We start from the raw sequence: 19,429 nt of genomic DNA, 5'->3' as shown, positions 1-19,429 counted from the left end.
GCGTTTATCATTGGAGCAACAAAACAGGGCTGCTATACCCATTGAGATTTCCCGCGTTCGAGTTTGGCGCAGGCAGGTGTACGGAAAGTGGATTTGGATTTACGATGTGTTTTTATATATACAGACTTGTTATACGGAGGGTTTACTCGTAAACTAGAGATAATGTAGGGGGGGGGGTGGCTTGAAGAAAACACAATCTGGAATTAGTAGAGAAAACGGCAATGGTTGACGGCTGAAGAAATTGGCCCCATCAAACAGAGTCATGAAAACACGATATAAAAATTGAAAATTTAACAATGACAACACCATCGGAAAGCTTGACATAACTCATACTGGTTCTATAGCATTGCTTTGGTGATATTTCATGTCTAAATATGCTTACAGTTGTCTACGTATATACAATGCAAAAAGGTCCTACAGTTTTGCCTTGACATCCTTCAACCACTGTTCATACCAAACCTTTCCAAACTCTTTCCTCTCTCCCTCCATCGCCTGCGCGTCGTCGAACCTCTTCTCATGTGCCTCCATAGCTGGGCCCTTCATGAACTCAATCAAACCTGCATACATCTCCATCTTGAGCACGCCATAGACACCCGACTTGCTCTTGTCAATAAGCTCCTTCTCTTTGACAAAGCGAAGAAGGTCTTCCACACCTTGCGGCGCAATATCGTCGGCAATACCGGCTGCCACAGCATCCTCGCCTGAGAAGCGCTTGGCTTCAAGAACAAGGCTGCGATACGTTGCGTGGGAGTACTTGACGCGGAACAGAGCTGACATGGCGGGCTTGAGAGGAGCACCGAAGACAAGCTCGTTGAGACAAAGGAAGCCGCGTGGAGAGGGAGCCAAACGGTAGTCTTGAGATGTGGCGAGCATGAGACCACCTGCAAAGGCGTGACCGTTCATAAGAGCCACTGTAGGCATGGGGTATCTAGTACAGTCAGTAAGTCAATCAAGAGGCGCGATAGGACTGAGAGACGTACGTCAAGAAGCGGTTCCAAACATTATACAGCAAATGCCAGAAACCTTCAGTAGCAACAGCATGTTCAAGATCAAGCCCATTGCTGTAGAACTTTTGAATTCCTGATGTTGTTGCCACAACACCGTGAGGGTATCCAAACTCGATTATGTCTAGCGCGTTGAGAAAGGCATTGAGGACAGGCGTTGTGAGACGGTTGTCGGGGGGCGATACGAGGGTGAGCAGGTAGACTCTTGGTGAGGGCTCAGTACAAGTGAGGGTACCGCCAGGGTGAGCGCCACACTGCGCGATAGGGAGAGTGAAGAGGGCAGACATTTTTGAGGATTAGTTATTGATGAAGATGAGAATATGATGAAAGACATTGAAGGTGGTCGGTATGGGTATAAGTAAGAGAGACGTGGGGACCTCGGCTCAGTTGGGGTAGACCGGCCCATGGATCTAGCATTGAATCTCGGCATGAGATGTCTATCATATGATGGACGTAAAGTGCTGTATTGATCACATTGATAAGTAGATATATGTAACTGATTAAATATGTTGATGCTTATTTGTGTATTTTAACATTATATGTGCTTTGTTATTCATTGTATCTCTTACATGTGAACTTGATAATTAAAGATTCCATCTGGGGTAAAAAGGTACGTACCTCATGATAGGATACATCGGCCCCACTTCCCATGACAGCCACGTACCTTCCTCCTTCTATGCCCCACGCTAGCTCCAGCTTTCATTTCAACTCCAAAAACCCCCCCACCAAGACAAACCCTCCCTAATAGACACCCAGAATCTCTCAAGCAAGAGCGCAATCATGGCTCGAGACGCCAAAGATAAAGGCTCAATCGTCTTCTTCCATCCCGATCTTGGTATAGGCGGTGCAGAGCGTCTTGTTGTAGATGCTGCTGTCGGTCTTCAGGAGCGAGGTCATCGCGTAGTGATATTTACGAACCACTGCGATCCTAAGCATTGCTTCGATGAATGCCGCGATGGTACATACCCCCATTCTCGTTAGATTATCTACGTTAATTATACGAATTAACACTTATCAACAGGAACTCTCGATGTCCGTGTTCGTGGCCACTGGCTCGTTCCCATGTCCATCCTCTCCCGCCTTACAATCCTCTGCGCCATCCTCCGTCATGTCCACCTCCTCATCCACATAGCTCTAACCGGCGAGCTACACGCCTTGAACCCGCGCGCCTTCATTGTCGATCAACTCTCAGCCGGCCTTCCCCTCCTACGCTACATCGCCCCCGACAGCCCGGTCCTCTTCTACTGCCATTTCCCCGACCTTCTCCTCGCGCAGGGTCGCGAGTCTGCACTGAAGCGCCTGTATCGTCGGCCGTTCGATTGGCTTGAAGAATGGACCATGGGCTTCGCGAGCGCCGTGGCAGTGAACTCTGGTTTTACAAAGGGTGTCGTGAACCAGACGTGGCCGAATCTCAAGAAGCGCACTGATACGAAAGTGGTGTATCCTTGTGTCGACACTGGGGTCAAGGAAAAGGAAGATGCTGGCAATAATAGAGATATTCCGTTCAAGGGGGAGAAGATTATCTTGAGTATCAACCGTTTTGAAAGGAAGAAGGATATTGGGCTTGCGATCAAGGCTTTCGCTGCCATTCCCGAAGCTGAGCGCAAGGGCTGCCGCCTCATCTTAGCAGGTCTGTTATCCACAAGTCTTATTATCTATCGCGATACTAACCATTTAACAGGCGGATACGATCCTCGAGTTTCCGAAAACGTTCAATATCACGCCGAGCTGGAAGCCCTCGCCTCTTCCCACGGCCTTGAGCACCTCACTACAAAGACTCTCATCACCGCTTTATCTGCACCCACATCCGTCCCTGTCCTCTTCCTCCTGTCGATCCCCAACTCCCTCAAAGCTACGCTTCTTCGTTCCGCACGCATTCTCCTCTACACGCCCAAAAATGAGCATTTCGGCATCGTTCCCCTCGAAGCCATGCTCGCCCGAACGCCTGTTCTTGCCGCCAACTCGGGCGGTCCTGTCGAGACGATTGTAGACGGTGAAACAGGATGGTTGCGATCACCGGACGACGTGGATGAGTGGGCTAAGGTCGTGCGTCTTGCACTGGAACTTGGTGACGACCAGATCAAGTCCATGGGAGACAGGAGCGAAGCACGAGTCAAGGATATGTTTGGACGATCACAGATGGCCAGCCGATTCGACGAAATTTTGGACGATATTGTTGCTAAGAAGGCCTCATCCTCTGTGCGAACCGTTGTCAATGTTGCAGCGATTTTTGGCATATGTCTTTTGGGCTTGGTAACTTCAGCACTTATTGTTCGTATAGGAAAGCAAGCTGTGCCGTCAGAATTCGCAGCTTAATTAGGGGTAAAGAGCAAATAAGATTCAGGATTTACAAGTTAGAATACCAACATCCATTGAACTTGCTAGTTTTAATACATCACTATTTTTCATTTACAATATCATCGTCAATGTGACAAGCAAGATTCGGCAGTTTCAAGCAGCTGTTTATTATCGGTCTTGTGTTCAACACTCGACACATATCCTCGATAGATAGAATATGTCCAACAAAAGAAGCAACTTGTTTCGCCCTTATATCTATATAATGCACCAGAGCCATTTGACTCGCCCCAACAGGCTGGTATGTAAGCTCAGCATAAGAAACACAACGAGACTGCTCTGTGCTCCTGCTCCTTCATCCTCCGATATGTAAACAATGTGCCCGTGTACAGGACTGGCTTCCAGCAACACTCAAACGTTCTGGATCTCTGCCTCGATCGAATATACCTTCATCTTATATCATCTCCGGTCATTCCATCTCATAACCCATCATTATGCTCATTTCCTCATCCGTACGTCCATCCGTCAACACTCATCCCACCCAGAAGCAATCTCCCATCCCAAGAAAAACAACGCGGTGGAAAATGTTCAGCAATTGTGCCACCCATGGTATGCTATAAACAGCAATGCAGTAGAAATCCCTCTTTGGGACTGAACAACGGTCTAACAATAAGAAAAACACCAAATGTAATCCTAGGCCCCGTATATATAACAGCGACCTAATGCTTGAAAATACATCTCCAGACAGTTGATAATGCAACTCAACCCATGACAAAAAGACTCGATGCACGTTTGGCATCTGAAAGTATGTGATAAGAGAAATAAAAAGAACATGATAAATGTTGCCACGAAACGGGGAAGGGGTATCATGGTTCATAGGGCGACGTCCCCTCGTCACCATATGTAGAGGTCGGCACCTTCTTGGCAGTTTCGGTGCTTGCGATGCTAATGTTGGTATCGCGTCTCTTTGGAGGATAGCATGCTGGAGGTCGCGATGTGCTTTGTACTGGCTTCTTCTTTGAAGCCATCAAAAGTATCCCGTCATCATCACTTCCGTCATCGTCATCGAACTCATCATCTACAGGCCGGGCGACAGGGGTGCTTGTGATAGAGTCTCGAGCACCGCCCTCAAGATGTACGGCAAGAGAACCGCTTTCCATGGCAGAGTGGTTACCATAGATATGATTGATAGGAAAGCCATTGGGCTCCTTGTCAAACGCCGGTGGTGTTAAGCTATCAGTAGTCTCGAGTAATTGGGGATGAGCGCTGACGATGCCTGGCCTACAGAGAAGTTCTGCCTCCATATCGGCCGAGACAGAACTAGCGCCGCTGAGCAGAGCTGGCAAAGAGGGGTCGGATTGGAATGCCAGCATTCGCTCCGACGTGCTGGCGTTTGAAGGGAGCGCTGAGACGGGGCTGGTGACTTCGCTTGGGCTAGTTGAAGGGGTGGCCAAAGCTTCCATGGAATCTATGCTTGAAGACTTGGTGGTGGGCATAGTTTCGGCACGAGGAAGAGGCTCATCTCGGTCCCATTCCTCTTCAATGGGCGAGGGTGGGCATGAGAAGCTGATGTGTTCTGAATGGGGTCGATCGCATCTTCGCATGCAAAGATCCTCTGAATGACGGGAAGGCGATGTTCTGGTAATGGGAGCGCTATCCATTCTCTGAAGAGATCGAGGTCTCGTCTTGGTAACCGTATGGGCGTCAGTAGCATAAGTCGTATCTGAATGGCTATGCCGATGTCCAGCAGTTGCGGCGGCTAGTGATGAAGAGAGTAGAGATGCCTCAAGTCGTCTTTGATGCGAAATCTTGCCCAGATCAACAGACTTGACAGGCTGTCGTCCATGACGATGGGGTATTTGAACATTGCCAGGGGCGACTGTGGTGTTCACACCCACTCTAGCCTCGGCCCGCTTGTCGGAACTAGAAAAAAGCCCACGATCGACAGATTTCGATCGAGAGCTTTCATCCATCGAGTCCATAGGGTCTATGTCACGAGTCTTACGAATGGTCTCGGCTCCTGAGTCTTCTTGTGAATCGGCATAACTGGCGAAGCTCGGGGTTGTAGGTGTAGTTTGAGAAATAGGTACAGTAGGGCCAAAGTGTAGGAAGTGATATGTAGTCTTGGCATACCCTTGGCTGTGTGCATGGCGATGAAATGGCCATAAGGAGGCTGCCGATATAGACTTTTCAGGTTCACGGTAAGACTCACTCTCACTATGAGCATGGACATGGCCACGAGAAACACCAGCCTCGGGGAGTACGGTTGCCAAAGGATCGTAGATGACAGATTCAGGCTGGGGGCTGACGGTGGTACTGACAGCAAGAGGATGTTCTGGTGCAGAGGCATCACGCATCGCATTCGCAAAATAATCATCCGGGCGGAGGCTCTTGCGTCGGTGGTCACGGTATTGCTGCTGGGGAGTTGGCGGACCATTGTTGCACATACTGACACTGTCACCGGCGGAGCTAGCGGCACTACTGTCGGCTCGACGTCGCGTTTTGCTATCGCTTCGTTCCACGAGGGGGTGCATTACCTTGCCCACAGCTTTCTTAACCACTGAGCGAGCACGCTCCAAAAAGGTGAGAGGAACAACGGCGGAAGACATCTCCCTTTCGTCAACTTGAATCTTGCGGCCAGATGAAGGTCGGGCAGGGTCGGTGTCATCAAGCCAGCCGATGGGATTCGCAATGTCCTGGACGACCCATGGGTGTCGCTTAATATCTCTTAGTCGGATGCGCTTTTCCGGGTTCTTGGTAAGCATCTGCCGCAGGAGATCAACAACGAGGTTATCAACTTCCTCATAAACCAGATCATTGTCGTCACGGTAGGGATGTGTGTTTTGTCGCTTGTAAAGGGATGTAGCAGCAGGTGAAGTAGAAGGGTGAACGGGCATCAAGCGACGTTTAGGGATGTAAACCTCTTCGGTGGCGATCTTTCGGAACATCTGGAATTCATCTTCAGCAAGGAAGGGAATCCGGGCGTAGATCAGACAATAAAGAGTCACACCAAGAGACCAAACGTCGATTTGTTCGGAAACTCTTGGTTGTTCTGTATCCAAATCGGTGTAGCACAACTCGGGAGCGAAGAAGGCGGGTGTTCCAACTGTCTTGGCGAGTTCAAGATCATCGTCAAAGTCCTTGGCCTCGGACTCAGATACAGTGTCGTCAAATTCACCGTCACGGATAGGTCGGCCAAAGTAGGAGACGCCAAAGTCAGAGATCTTGACGCGGTGTTCCTTACTCCACAAAAGGTTGGCCGGCTTAATATCCCGATGAACAACACCTTGGTAGTGCAGGTACTCCAATCCAAGCACTGTATCCCTGAAGGTCGAACGAGCTTGATCGAAGGTGAAGCATGGAACGTAAGAGAAATCATCCGTAAAAGGGTCAAGTTGTTGAGGATTGAAGTCAAGGGATGACATGTGAGAGATGATTGAGTCAGCCATACTAGGGGAGCGACCGCGGAAGCCTTCGTCGACGTAGGGACCATACATAGTACCATCCAGAGCGGTGCTAGAGGTAGGGTTCGATCGAAGACCTAGGGGTGTTTCCAGATCTTCTTCCCAGTCAATGAACTCGTCAGGGTCTTCTACCGCGCGGGTGGACGAGACAACGGAGCGTGATCGGGAATGTCTCCTGGACTCCTCACGGGATGTCTGTCGAGAAGCAGGTCGGGACGGCGGGCTAGCACTCATGGAGAAGTCTTGCATGGAGGACAGGCGAGACTGGCTTCCCAGGCTACTGCCAGGCTCATCTGCTCCACCATTCTCAAAACTCCAGTTCATTTGACCCGGGTACTTTTGGGCCATCTTGGCTCGCTTCATTGTCTTGACAGCCTGTCGGTGCTCAAGCAGCTGTTCGTAGCGATCCTCTTCGGGAGTAGGGAGCTCGCCTCGCATCTCGCGTTCTATGCGTCGTCGTTCGTAAAGACAGATGTGAGGAAGACCCTTCTTTCGCCATACGACTTCTCCGAGCTCTACATGCTCAAGGACCATGTAGATCTTCTTGAGTTCGGGGTCATCGATGACTTCGAGGAGGGCGACGACGTTGGGGTGGCGAATCTTCTTCAAGATGGCAATCTCCTTTTTCGTCTTGTCTTGGGGAGACTTTGCCGTAACCTTTCCGAGACGTCGCTTCTTGGAGAACCGTGGAATAATCTTGATGGCGACGTTTTCGCCCGTCTCGAGGTTTCGGGCCAGTTTGACTTTGCCGTGCATGCCACGACCAATTTCTTCAATCACTTCATATTGGTTGATAAGTTTCCGGCCCGTGGCGGTATCTGAGTCAATGAGCGCCTTGTGTGTCCTGTTGAGGAGTCAGTTAGTGTCTGAGAAGTGTAACGACTGGTACACGCCACGGCCACATCCCCCACCATAGGTGAGAAACGCCCATCGGAAACGGGTCGAGTGAAGCCACAGGGGACTGTGAAACCATATTCCCGCAACAATTTATAATGCTTACTCTCTGACTTTGTGCATCTGCAAAGGATGCAATAGCGGACTCTGGGCATAATTGGGCGGTGTATTGTTCTCGGACACGGAGGTGACGAGGTTGTGTCGAGAGGCCGATGGGCTGAAGAGGCCTGGAGAAGACATGGGCGTGCTGTTTGCCGTCCTCAAAGGCATGGATGAAGACGAGGGGAGATATGTATGCAGGGGCGGGGTTCCCCGGTTCGTCGACGAGAGGGAGGCGGACGACTGTTGCTGCGATAGTGACTTGTGGTGATGGCGGTGTGAGTTGTGGTGGTGGTTATTGTGGTAGTATTGTGAGGAATCCATGATGGGAGAGATTGTTGTAGCGGCCGTAGTCGCCTCGACATGCTGGAGGGGATCGCAGACTCGCAACGGCGGGCCTTGGGTGGTTGGAGTCACGACGGACGTGAAAGTAGATGGATCTATAGTACCATTGTCGCGTATATACGAGGCAGCGAAGATTGAGTCCTTGGAATCGGGGTCGAGCGAAGAGAACAGAACAGAACAAGTAAGAGGTGAGGTGGGAGAGATTTGAGTGAGGAAAGTTGAGATGGAGACTAGACTAGTTAATATTGAAATAGGATGGATGGACAAAACAGTAAAGCAAGTGGAGCGGTGCAATAAGAGAGAACAGGTCTTATGTTTTTGGGGGGGTGGATTTTTCTTAGTTTGGTGTTGGATCCAGTTGGTGATGGAGGTGGGCAAGGTATGGAATTGCAAGTGAGAAATGCACAGTGTCCGTATCATTTTCTTCGCATCTAGTGTGATTCGTAGTGGCGACCATCCAGTGGCTACAACCACCAAGTTCGAATTGATAGCGGTACCAATCAGGTAAGTCTCTACCGTGCGAGGACTGGAGGCTCCGGGCTGGACAGACAGAGGTCTGTGCTTAGACCCATGGCGCCATGCTTCCCTTTCTGCTCTCTCTCTCATCAACCCTGGCCTGCTATCTGTTACGCTCACGACCCTTGATCATGCAGACTCACCCCTCTTCCTATCCTCTCCTCTCCTCTCCTCTCCACCTCGCTCAAGAATCTCTCCCACTGTTCAGCGTCACCAAAATACAACACACATCTGTCCGTTCCGTTTTCGCTCAAGCCGACCGAACCACCGGGCTTTCGTTGTCCCCAGCAGAAAATGATATTTGTTGCCAGCACAACAAGTTGATAAACCGCGCATCTAGTCTACGTAGCTGGCCTTGATTCTTTCAATACGCGGCCTAACGCTTGACTATGTACGGTACCGTCTTTTCATTAGGTATCTATCTATCGCTTCACCTACATGTCACCGTCTTTGCTCGACAGACAGGCCAAGTCTGTCCAGGTACAGCAAGGGTGTGATGATACTAACGACACTCCTCGGACCACCATTCTCACTCTTTCTGTGACGCTGATGTTGCTTCTGCTGGGCTGCGGAGTGGACCGGCCGCCTTCAAGGATCCGGCCCCTGCTCGTTCGACCACCCGATCCGTTCCTCACTCACATCGTTTCGCTACATGTCTTTGCTCGTCGCTGCTACGGCTGGCGTGTTAACCTCGTTCGCCAAAAAGCATAGATGAGGTTATCTTGAAACTCATCTCAACTGGGCTTGTCATGCGACGTAATCTCTTGTGGTCGAACCACCACTAGTCAGAAGCGAACCTCTGGGCAGGCTCAACCGGCAAGGAATCGGCCAAGCGAACACAGCATTGAGCATCTCCTGGCCTGCTCCGAAAGGTCTTGGCAACGCTTGGGCTTGTCGTGAGAGTAGAAGAGCTTCGGGCTTGACGATTTGCAGCGTGCTCTGCAGATAGTGACACCGTACAGAGATTGACGTTGGGTAAAAAAAAAAAAAAAAAAACCCCCCGGTTTGTTCAATCAGATCCCTAGAGTACTGCGACTCGATGGGTATTGTACAGTACTATGTACAGTATGTCAACGTGCGATAATAATCTCGGTGGTACCTTCCGGTTGAACTGAATTGTGATGGTGGTGGTGATGCTCACTCTTGACTAACTTGCACCTTTGAACACTCAAAACACAAATTGAGGAATGATAGATCCGTCATCCATGCTCGAGGTCCTGCGCCATCGTCGATAGCTGACGCAATGGAGACAGCCCGGAGACTCGAAGGCAGGCCTGCAATCTGTTGCGGGTCAAAAGTGCGGGAGGCGGTGATTCTGTAGAAGAAGTGGATTCTTCAAGGTACCCAAACTGTCCGTATCGCTGGACGATGATTCGTACTGTAAGGTTGTGCTTTCCAGTGAGTTACAGGCGCATCTTGACCGGAGGATGTGCTGAATGGAGCCTAAATGCACCGTATGCACGCTAAAAGCAAACCGTACATGCTTGTACCAGTGGTGCTAGTGGAGTAGCGTTTCGCTGGAGACAGAAGTTAAGTTTATGGTACCTTGCCTTACCTGGTCATGATGCATCACTTGTCAAAGCCTTGGAACAATCCATGATTCTGTGGACATTTCGAGATGAATCCTCGAGCACATCACTTCGGCTGTTGTGTTTGCGTTACAAAGTGCCCAGATCATCATGATTCTGAAGCTCATTAAGTCCACCTCGAGTCCCAACTGCAAATGGACGAATGGGTCGATAAGATAACAACAGCCAGCAACCAATTGATGAAGGGATGAGCAATCATGACAACGAGCCAATGGTAGTTTACCATTTCAACTTTCCATGTGTCTGCGAATCCTCAACTCACCAGATTCGCTCGCGTTGGGGTTCGGTGGCTTGCTAGGCCTTGTCGTGTCTCTGGGCTAGACCCATCTGCTGGGGACACCAGGTTGTCCCCCTGTCCCAGCTACGATAAGATCCGCATCTGTGAATGCAGGTTCTTTTTTTTCTATCCCATTTGCTTGCTTTTTCTTTGTTCTTTCTGCTCCATACCTTGGATAACTTGGGACATCCTAGTTTTAGCCATGTCTTGCATTAAATTTCGATAGCCAGCAGTCTACATGCAACTCTATAAGCCTCGTTTCAGAGATTCAACGGAAGTTGTCCATGTCGTACCGCATCACCTCTCAAAAGCCGGCCGGCGTCTTCCTCCTACGCCGCCGCCCTAGACGCCCTCTGCGTCACAACTGCAGGACCAAGCGGAAGCCAATCTGATTCAGGTTCCTCCCTGTGTACTGCAAGGATACGGCCCCAAGACAAAATGCTTTTATCTATATTCGTACACTCGTACATGGCTGGCTAGCACATCGTGGCGAGGTGAGCTGAGGTTCTACGCAAACGGGCGATGCTCGCGTGCCAACTGAAGTCTCAGTCGGAAACGCTGAACTCTTTTTTACCGTAGAGACCATGAAGGGTTGTTGATCTTGACGAAGAAGACGAACTGATTGTGATTAGATAAATTCGGATAATTGTGCATAATTGTGCTACATCGTGCAGCGGTTGAATGACATGGGGTTGCCAAGATTATCAGTATGGCCGGAGATAGACTTCGTTCTAGTAGACACAACGACAAACTAGCAAATTCGCATTGTCGATCAGAATCGGCAATTCTTAGCTGCCCCTTTTTTATTTCCAACTTCCGGGCTAAACGTATCTTGTTTGAATCATGCTATCTCTGAATCACATGCATTCCTTGAGAGTTTTGGGTGCATTATTGGAATTAGAATTGGAACTCGTCTTCTGCATGTACCTACGAAATGAACCGATGCTTCGTCAGGGCCTTTGTTGTTCATCAATTCATTGGTAAATGACTCGCCACGATGGTTTCTCCGTCGGTTTCACTTCCGTACCGACATGTTGACATGCTCTCTCGCTCTATTTGATCGACCCTGGCCAGTATTTTAGCGTCTCTGTCTTGTTTGCACTTTTCTGTATCTGCATGTAAATGCACAAGGCCGGCATTCGGCCCCCGCTCGTCGTTCCTCCGTGTTTGATGGCTATTGCATTGGTACTTGGGGAACTTCCTTTCATTCAGGGTTCAATTCTGTAATAACAAGTAGATATCCATAGACAGGTCTAAGATGAGGCCTTTACTCCGGTATAATTACCAAGTAAAAATATCATGATGTCGTTACTATTACCCCAGAGTAATACTACCGACTAACAGGCAGGCACCTAATTCCCGCAGGATTTGTTAAGGGCCCTTTCCTTCCTTGCTTGCTTGCTTTTTTCAACTGCGACTGTGACTGCGTACCGTACCTGACCTATAGAGCTACCTGCCCTGCTGCCGCTGCTGCACTGCACCTTCCCCGCCACACTACGGAAGTCTGCATCCACTTCTAATACTCTGCTGCGGGTTCATTGAGGTCTTTCCCCATGTTCAGTTTCGACATCTCGAACATCAGGCATCATCACGATACCGCCCAAAAGCCCAATCTAGCACAACCTCATTCCTAGGATATAGCCTACTCGTCGCTAGTATGGAAAAGAATGCACACCGTGATCCTTTTTGGGACATCCAAGCGCCAGTCACGCCCAATATCACTTGACCGTGACATCGAGCTAGTGATTTAATCACCACCAGTATCCGCCACGGTCAACACGCAGCCAACATACAAGACATCGAAAGAATCTGGACCGCCAAGGCTTGCAGCAAGAAGAAAAAATAATCAAAGCCAACTGGACACCGATAAGAAACCGACATATCGGCGGGATACTAGTACCCCAGCTTCTGAGTGGCTCAGTCTGATGCACTTCAGGAAGCATCATATCTAATGTCTCACAACGCCATGATCATAGAGGCAGGGGTCCTAATAGGCAAATCTCTCCTCACATGGAGTTCTCTAGCTAGCTGGGCCTCTTTTCATATTTTCGAGGAGCTCGCTCCCAGCCCCAATGGATACTCCTGCCAAACCCCCTTTGCCCAGATCTAGCCCGGCACAGCACCCTCTTTTGAGGGTATGAACATATCAGGAACACCTACCTCCAGGGTCAGGCTATCTGTGAAAACCACAAGGTGCGGGCAGGCATCTCATCTAATATTACCGGCAATTACACTACCATCCAACACAGAGCCACTTGTTGTCAAAGTTGCAGTCTCAGCGGCAACCAGAGATGACCCCATTCAAATCCAAGATCCTTAGGTCAAGCTTTGTTCATTGGGTAATTTCCCCCGCGAGAAGAAGAGACAAACTGTTGCATGGAATGAGACAGGGGCGGCTGGCGAGCATTCAAGTCAAGGGAGCTTATGGCTCCGACGCTAGAGCACTCTCACAACCACCAAAGGCTTCAACACCGGCCCGGCTCGGACGATGAGCGGAGCACCGAGCGGGCCTGCCCTTGGGGTAGAAGCTGGGCAATGGAACTCGATCAAGGGTTCGTCACCAGCATGACAGGGGTTGAAGCAGGGGACGCAGCTACGTATTACATATTCAGCCTCTATATTCTTGCTGTTATGGAAAACGACTACGACAATATCAGCAGCGCCTTACCTGCACCCATGGTGGCCTGGACAATTAATGTCGTATGTGACGTTGAGTCACTCTCATGCCTATTGGTTGGGTCCTAACCAAGTGTCAGTCCCATCATGAGGTCACTAAAGTGGCTTGACTGCCGACATCGTTAAACTATCACAAACTACTGTTGCGTTACCTGCAGCACTCTTCGGGTTGTTATGGTATGTCACAGCCCATGAGATGACGCTGCAGACGCCCATGGTCTCGATGCCGTTGGACTCTGTGCTGCATAGCTGGACAAGGGTGATACGTGGAAAAGACTGTGCAGAGATGCAATGATAATGCAACTGCACGATCTGTTTACATATTCAACTCTCCAAATTGGAGGATTGCATCAACGCCAATCGGCGTTATATCGCACTCTTTTTGACACAATTCGGTGTTACTCATCACGGCCAAACTCCGAACATGCTCTTGAGTTGAGGCACAAATTGACAGCTTCATCTTATGTTGTCGCTTCTATTGAGCTTCTTGTAGCATTTAATATCAAAGACGCTTCATCTCAAGAGCCTTACAATATCTCGGGACAGCAGGTCATTAGTGCGCGATGAACTGACAACAGTGGGGTCGTCCGCTTTGACGATACCTCCTAGAGTATAGCCCCTTCCGCCCGCACCCATCATCCCTGTCGAACAACCGTGCGTTTGTCGTTCCGTCCCATCATAGCCGAGGCCACGGACCAGCTCTTGTTCGCATCAATTGCAGTTCAAAGCATCGTCTGACAATCTCCAGTACTACAGATAATCATTCTATAGTATTTTGAGGGGACAAGAGAGCTAAGAAGGTCCATGCAAATCCAACTCTCGTTCTTCTAATACAACCTCAAGAAACTCAAACTACCAATCAGCTCGTCCCTCCGTGGTAACACATGCTGTTCTTTGACATTTCCCATTCAAAACACTCCTTAGGCCATGCTGTGCAATGCCACAGCTGCATTGCAGTGCGCCTCAAGTTCCTGCATCTAACGTGGCGGTTGTTGACTGATCTGAACCTAGCCATCGCAAAAGCCGCGCGAGATCGGTAGACGAATGATTCAGGTCCAAGTCATGTCAGGCCTGAACCTTACTGCATTACATTGGCACTTCACACCACAAGAGTGCTGCGGCTGGGTTTACCGCATTTTGTCTTTTTCCTCTGTTCCTCAGCGCAACTTCAATTGCGAAGGATGAAGCGGCTTTAAGACTACAAAAATAAACAGTCGCTGGGCATGGCACAGCACGCCTCTGGTCACACAGGAATTGTCAATGGAGTTCCATCACTCCGAAGTTATTGACACTCTCACAAAGACGTTTAGTCAGAAGCGAAAAAAACTGTCGATTATCGTTGGCCCTCGGGAAACCCAATCTACCGTATTACCTACTCTACGTCGTACCTGGAAATTCTATCCCGCCGTAAGCGACGGTACTGTAGGGTGGTGTCCTTGACAATTCCAGCAAATGAGGCGTAGTTAGCACTTGTTCCGTCATGATTAAAAGAAGGGTTCAGAGCGTTACATTGCCAAGAAGAATATTCCATAAAGGGAAAGACGGGATATTCAGCCACTGCTTGACGAATCACATTCATTGAGCGAGTCGCTCGAGCAAGACTTCGGCAAAGTCGTCACGGTGTGCTTAGACACGCCTTTGTTCGACATCTTAGAATCACAAGTAGATGTCTGCATTTCCAGTTTGGGATTTTGGGTCTTGTCATATTTGATATGGTCGATCCCCATGGATCAGCAACACCATCGCATGAAGTTGTGCAAATTAAAACATTTGTTTCTTTACCAAGTGTTGACCGTTTAAACAGTGCCATGATGCTGCTCATTCTCGGCAATTGATAAACGGTTGTAGTCCTGTGGATAACTGAAAAACAGGCAAGGCTCTGTAGCTGCATGTCTTGGCTATTGGATACAACAAGTTCCGCAAACGCTCTTTCAGATGACACGGGAAGTGATTCGTCATATTTTCATGTTCTGGCAAAGTTCAGGCCGCTCTAACTATCTGAGTGAAAGAGATCATCACTCGGTGCTACTGATGTTTTGCTGACATTTCTGCTGGTGGTGAAGTAGCCGAGACGACCCCAAGAAAGATCGAGGTGCACTGTGAGAAGGACTTGATGACGAGGTACCATTCATCGACAACCCAGCATTACCCCTGCCTTGTACAGAACATGGCTTTGATGGTCAAACCTTAGTACCCCTCCGCCAGGGATCGCAGCTGCAATTGATCTTCAGATCCAGCAGTAGACGGCAACCAAAAAAACAAGATATGCACTAGCTTCCCGGAGACACTGCTCCATTGCCTGAGCGCCAGACTACCTTTCTAGATTTGTAACAAAGTTGCGCTCAAGAGTCTCGGACCGGAGCTGGTGGTTGCTGCCCTTGTGTGTTTTGTTTGATACCGGGTTCTTGATTTGCTTCGGTGTTGGCTATACGGGTACAAACGCGTGGTTTCGTTTACCAGCCAGTGCGAGTAAGAGACCATTGTTGGACTAGGAACAGGGTTTGAACAAAAGGCAACCACCATTTTCTCTACAGAACATACATACGTATGCAAAGCACACTTTCCGTTTTAATGCCCTGGTCCGGAGCAAGGTTCAATGGTCAGGCCAAACACATGAGACAGTACAGAGTACAATGTTGTTATCACAATACGTTAACTGGCATCAAGTCCTGCACTTTGGCCGGCCAAAATAGGATTGGTCTTGATCAACTCTGCATCTGCTGTCAACAACAATCACCAAATACCATTCAAACTCCTGCAGCTTTGATATCACGTATGTAGTCTTTTACGCCACAAGCGGGAATGTGCAGCTTGGCTTTTGGAGTGTAACTGTACGGACGTCAAATGAGGAAATGGCATTGATAGGTTATTTGTTGGGCCTGGGGTAAGCTCATGCACAACATGTTCGCTTTTTGCGGATCCCAGAGGGTGATGGGGACATGGCTGGCTGACTGACTAGCATGGTTGGTTTACTGGTGGTGGTGTGGAGATTTGGAAGGCATGTCTGAGTCTAACGTCAAGATGATGCGTCTTTGGTCAAGAGTTGTTGGTGGGTTAATAATCCATTACCTACCCTGGGTCAACTATTGATCATCTCGTCAATTTTTGGACATGGTGGATTGTCTTGTGAGGGTTGTGTTGATACGAATGCGGCTACCACTCGAGTCGAGAGTTGTGTTGATGAAGATGATATACATAGCATGACTTGGTGAGCGGAGTACTACGTAGTAAGTCTTCTATTTCCGAATCTGGCTCAGGATAACGCCTAACAGAACAATATGGCTGACCCGGCTTACTTCAGCCCTAAGCCCAGGTCCAAGTTCCGAGTCTCGAGTTTCAGTCAAGCACAAACCATTTGTTCTCATCACAGCTCGCGGTGATGTACGTACACAATATCAGGCAATCATCACAACTCTGGCCACTGCACTGCCTCTCAGGGTCCAGGGTGTTGAAGCAAACAAAAAGGCATTTCAAATCCGCTACTATAAACTCATGAAATTACGATAGCCGCTCGAGATCAGCAATGCATGTCTCGGAGCCTGCATTCCCGGACCCTCCATCCTGAGATCTCAACATCTCTTTTTGTCTGCCGGACCACATGGGTATCTTTATTTGTTCCAAAAAACAGGATATTGAACAACCTCAGGTAGAGGTTGTAACCTCATGAGACCTCAGGGTCTTGCCCCCTTTATTCCAATAGGCGGTAGGCTGTGATCTGATTCCAAAATCTCCGCCAAAATGTCTCACTATCTTCCCCGTACGAGCAGCTGTCTGCTTAGCAGCCACACATTGAGCTTTTGTCGAAGCGATATAGCTAGTCATGTTGCACGATCTGGACAGTGCGCCGGATATGGAAACAAGACAGGATCAAGACGGTCGCCTATCAGACAACGGGAGGCTGAAGAAGGGTGGTGCTGAGCACAGACTACACTGTTGAAAGGCTGGGGCAATGTTGGGAGTCTGGATGTGTGATAGATTCAAGGTCGGCTGACAAGCCATGTGATGCGCTTAGCTTCAACCAAGCTTCCCACCCGTTGGCCACAGAGATCTAATCCTCGACTCCAGCACTTCATAGTTCGAGGGCTGGCCCATTGCTAGGCGATGATAAATGGCAACGCGTCTTTTTCCGTTTATGCGCGACGCGTACGAGGCTCAGCCAGCCTTGCTCTGCTCTAAAAGTGTGTTGCCATTTCTACCATAGTGTGCCAAGTTCACATGCTAACCAACAGGCTAGGCAGTCACCGGGTCTATTCGGATTCACACTTTTTGGAGTGAGACATGGAAACCAAGGAAGATCATGGAATGCTCAGTGCAACGAAGTGGTGTAGTAGTGTAGTGAAAGAGACGGTCAACATGGATGAGAATGCTCGCTCGTATTTGCCTCTCTGACGTTTGCATGTATCAAGTTGCAGCCTCTTCAGAGGCAGCATTATTGCGCGGGCTTCGTGAACTCGACTCCTAGGACGTTGTCCATCCATGTCCCGACCTTTGTCGCCTCTGTGCCGGACATACCAGCCTGGGAAAGCTGCGCGGTCCAACTGGGGACGTTGTAAATGGATGATGACGCGAGAGCTGACAAGTCACCTTCTTCCGTAGCAGATGATACACCCCGAGCCGTGAATTTCTCAACGACACCGTGCCTGGCGTCAAAGCGAAGCTTTGTCTATCATTATGTTAGCCTATTTGTAATGTTGGTGTAAGACGTGACTCACATCAAAGTCCAGTTGTGGACGTTCTCGAGGATCTTCGGCGTGTGCGTAGGATGAGAAGGTGAACCGTGGTGTTTGGCCATAGATCCAGTCCCGAGACTGCAGCTCGTTGTAGCCTTTGCTGATGACATCCAGTTCACGCACTTTGTCGTTGATCTCCTCACGAACTTGGGCATCCCCGTACATGCGTGCAAACTCCTCCAGTACGGCACCCTCAAAGGCGGCATTCTCGATACCCACATTTCGAACGGGACTACGGACGCTGTCGACACCCCGAGTCTTGATGAACGGCTCAGCAGGCGAGCGTAACACGCCTGATATGTTCTTCAAGTTTGGGCTGCGGAGAAGACAAGTTCCGTGATGGAGAGACCGGAGGCGAGTGAGTTTGTAGGCGGATCCTGAAATCTTGTAGGTTCCGATGGGATCGTTGGGGATGTCCATGACAATGTCGTGTCGTTCATTGACCCTAGTGTTTGGTTTCCCAAGAGATGAGAGTGCTCGCACAACCATCTCAGCGTGCTTGTTCCGGTCAAACACGGCGGGAGGGCAAATAACACTGAAGTTGACGTTTCCTTCATCGTGAAAGACAGCACCACCTCCAGAACGACGACGCACGAGTTGCACGGGCCCGCCGGTCCAACCTACACTCGTAGGATCATTACGGAACTTGTCAAGTCTTGGGAGGTTTACTTCCATCCATGGATTCTGGTTACGGCCAAAGACGATGCAGGGGTCGTTTGTGTAGAGGAAGAGGATTGTTGACTCAGGAGGGGTCTTCTGAAGGAGATAATGCTCTACAGAGAGGTTCAGGAAGGGATCACGGGATTTTGAAGTGTAGACTTGTATCTTGTTGGATAATTGAGATGCTGCATCTGTAAATTGGCGTCTTGAGATAGTTGATGGCGAGGGAATGAGTCGTGATATGGTCCTCGGCGTTGAGTTTTGCAAGGGGCGTTTGGGAAGCATCATGATGACAGATGAACCAATGGCTACTTCCAGTATGTGAACGATATCGAGGATTAACAATTAGGAGACGAAGCAATACAAAGACACGAGTTATATCCAAGAACACGGTGATGTCCTGGTGAGTTGTTATTGAAGCTATCCAATCTCAGCCTCGCATCTCCCGGAAAACTCCAGAGAGAAAGGACCCACCACGGACTCGAGACAGTGACACACTGAAGCGTCTGTAAATTTAGAGGCGGTTCAACGGACAGTAGCGGTGCTACCCGTACATGAATTGCCCCTCAAACCAGTGATATTGCTGTGCCTTGCATTTGTGGAAAGTACCGATTCACAGCGAGTGTCTTTAGCCAGGGATCGGTTGATTGATAAACCAGATCGATAATCCTTTTTCCATGACGTTTTTTTTTGCTCCATTGTGGAGGGTTCTATGATGATGGAGATGGACCTTTTACAGTGGGATGACCCTGAAGTTACAGCGGATGGTGGGGGATGATGAATTATCCAGACTTTTTGAATGAGTGAATCCAATGTTTTTGAGTCACATCAGCATAAGACCGATGTCGCTGTATAATGATATATAATAGTTATTTATGAA

The 19,429-nt window shown here is 49.2% G+C and overlaps 4 protein-coding genes across 4 annotated transcripts; 1 reads left to right on the top strand and 3 right to left on the bottom strand.

Annotated features, from left to right (window-relative positions):
• Window positions 1-332: 332 nt before the first annotated feature.
• Window positions 333-1,345, bottom strand: EDB82DRAFT_488170 (ClpP/crotonase-like domain-containing protein). The gene is made up of 2 exons (XM_025730017.2): window positions 981-1,345; window positions 333-928 (listed from the first exon to the last, which is right to left on the bottom strand). Exons 1-2 carry the CDS (start codon window positions 1,289-1,291, stop codon window positions 415-417), a joined length of 825 nt encoding a protein of 274 aa, XP_025589185.1. The 5' UTR covers window positions 1,292-1,345; the 3' UTR covers window positions 333-414.
• A 200-nt stretch (window positions 1,346-1,545) lies between these two features.
• On the top strand, window positions 1,546-3,413 carry EDB82DRAFT_61688 (uncharacterized protein). The gene is made up of 3 exons (XM_025730018.2): window positions 1,546-1,962; window positions 2,026-2,634; window positions 2,686-3,413. Exons 1-3 carry the CDS (start codon window positions 1,785-1,787, stop codon window positions 3,318-3,320), a joined length of 1,422 nt encoding a protein of 473 aa, XP_025589186.1. The 5' UTR covers window positions 1,546-1,784; the 3' UTR covers window positions 3,321-3,413.
• A 752-nt stretch (window positions 3,414-4,165) lies between these two features.
• Window positions 4,166-8,080, bottom strand: EDB82DRAFT_533157 (uncharacterized protein; the record flags this gene model as incomplete). The annotated part of the gene is made up of 2 exons (XM_025730019.2): window positions 4,166-7,607; window positions 7,764-8,080. The coding sequence occupies 2 exons, from the start codon at window positions 8,078-8,080 to the stop codon at window positions 4,166-4,168; spliced, it is 3,759 nt and encodes a 1,252-aa protein (XP_025589187.2).
• Window positions 8,081-17,799: 9,719 nt separating this feature from the next.
• EDB82DRAFT_488151 (uncharacterized protein) lies at window positions 17,800-18,954 on the bottom strand. The gene is made up of 2 exons (XM_065608323.1): window positions 18,004-18,954; window positions 17,800-17,929 (listed from the first exon to the last, which is right to left on the bottom strand). The coding sequence occupies exons 1-2, from the start codon at window positions 18,835-18,837 to the stop codon at window positions 17,873-17,875; spliced, it is 891 nt and encodes a 296-aa protein (XP_065465677.1). The 5' UTR covers window positions 18,838-18,954; the 3' UTR covers window positions 17,800-17,872.
• Window positions 18,955-19,429: the final 475 nt, after the last annotated feature.

This window comes from Fusarium venenatum (genome assembly GCF_020744135.1).
Source record: "Fusarium venenatum strain MPI-CAGE-CH-0201 chromosome Unknown EDB82scaffold_1, whole genome shotgun sequence".
NCBI lineage: Eukaryota > Fungi > Ascomycota > Sordariomycetes > Hypocreales > Nectriaceae > Fusarium > Fusarium venenatum.
This window is presented reverse-complemented; position numbering and strand designations above follow the sequence as displayed.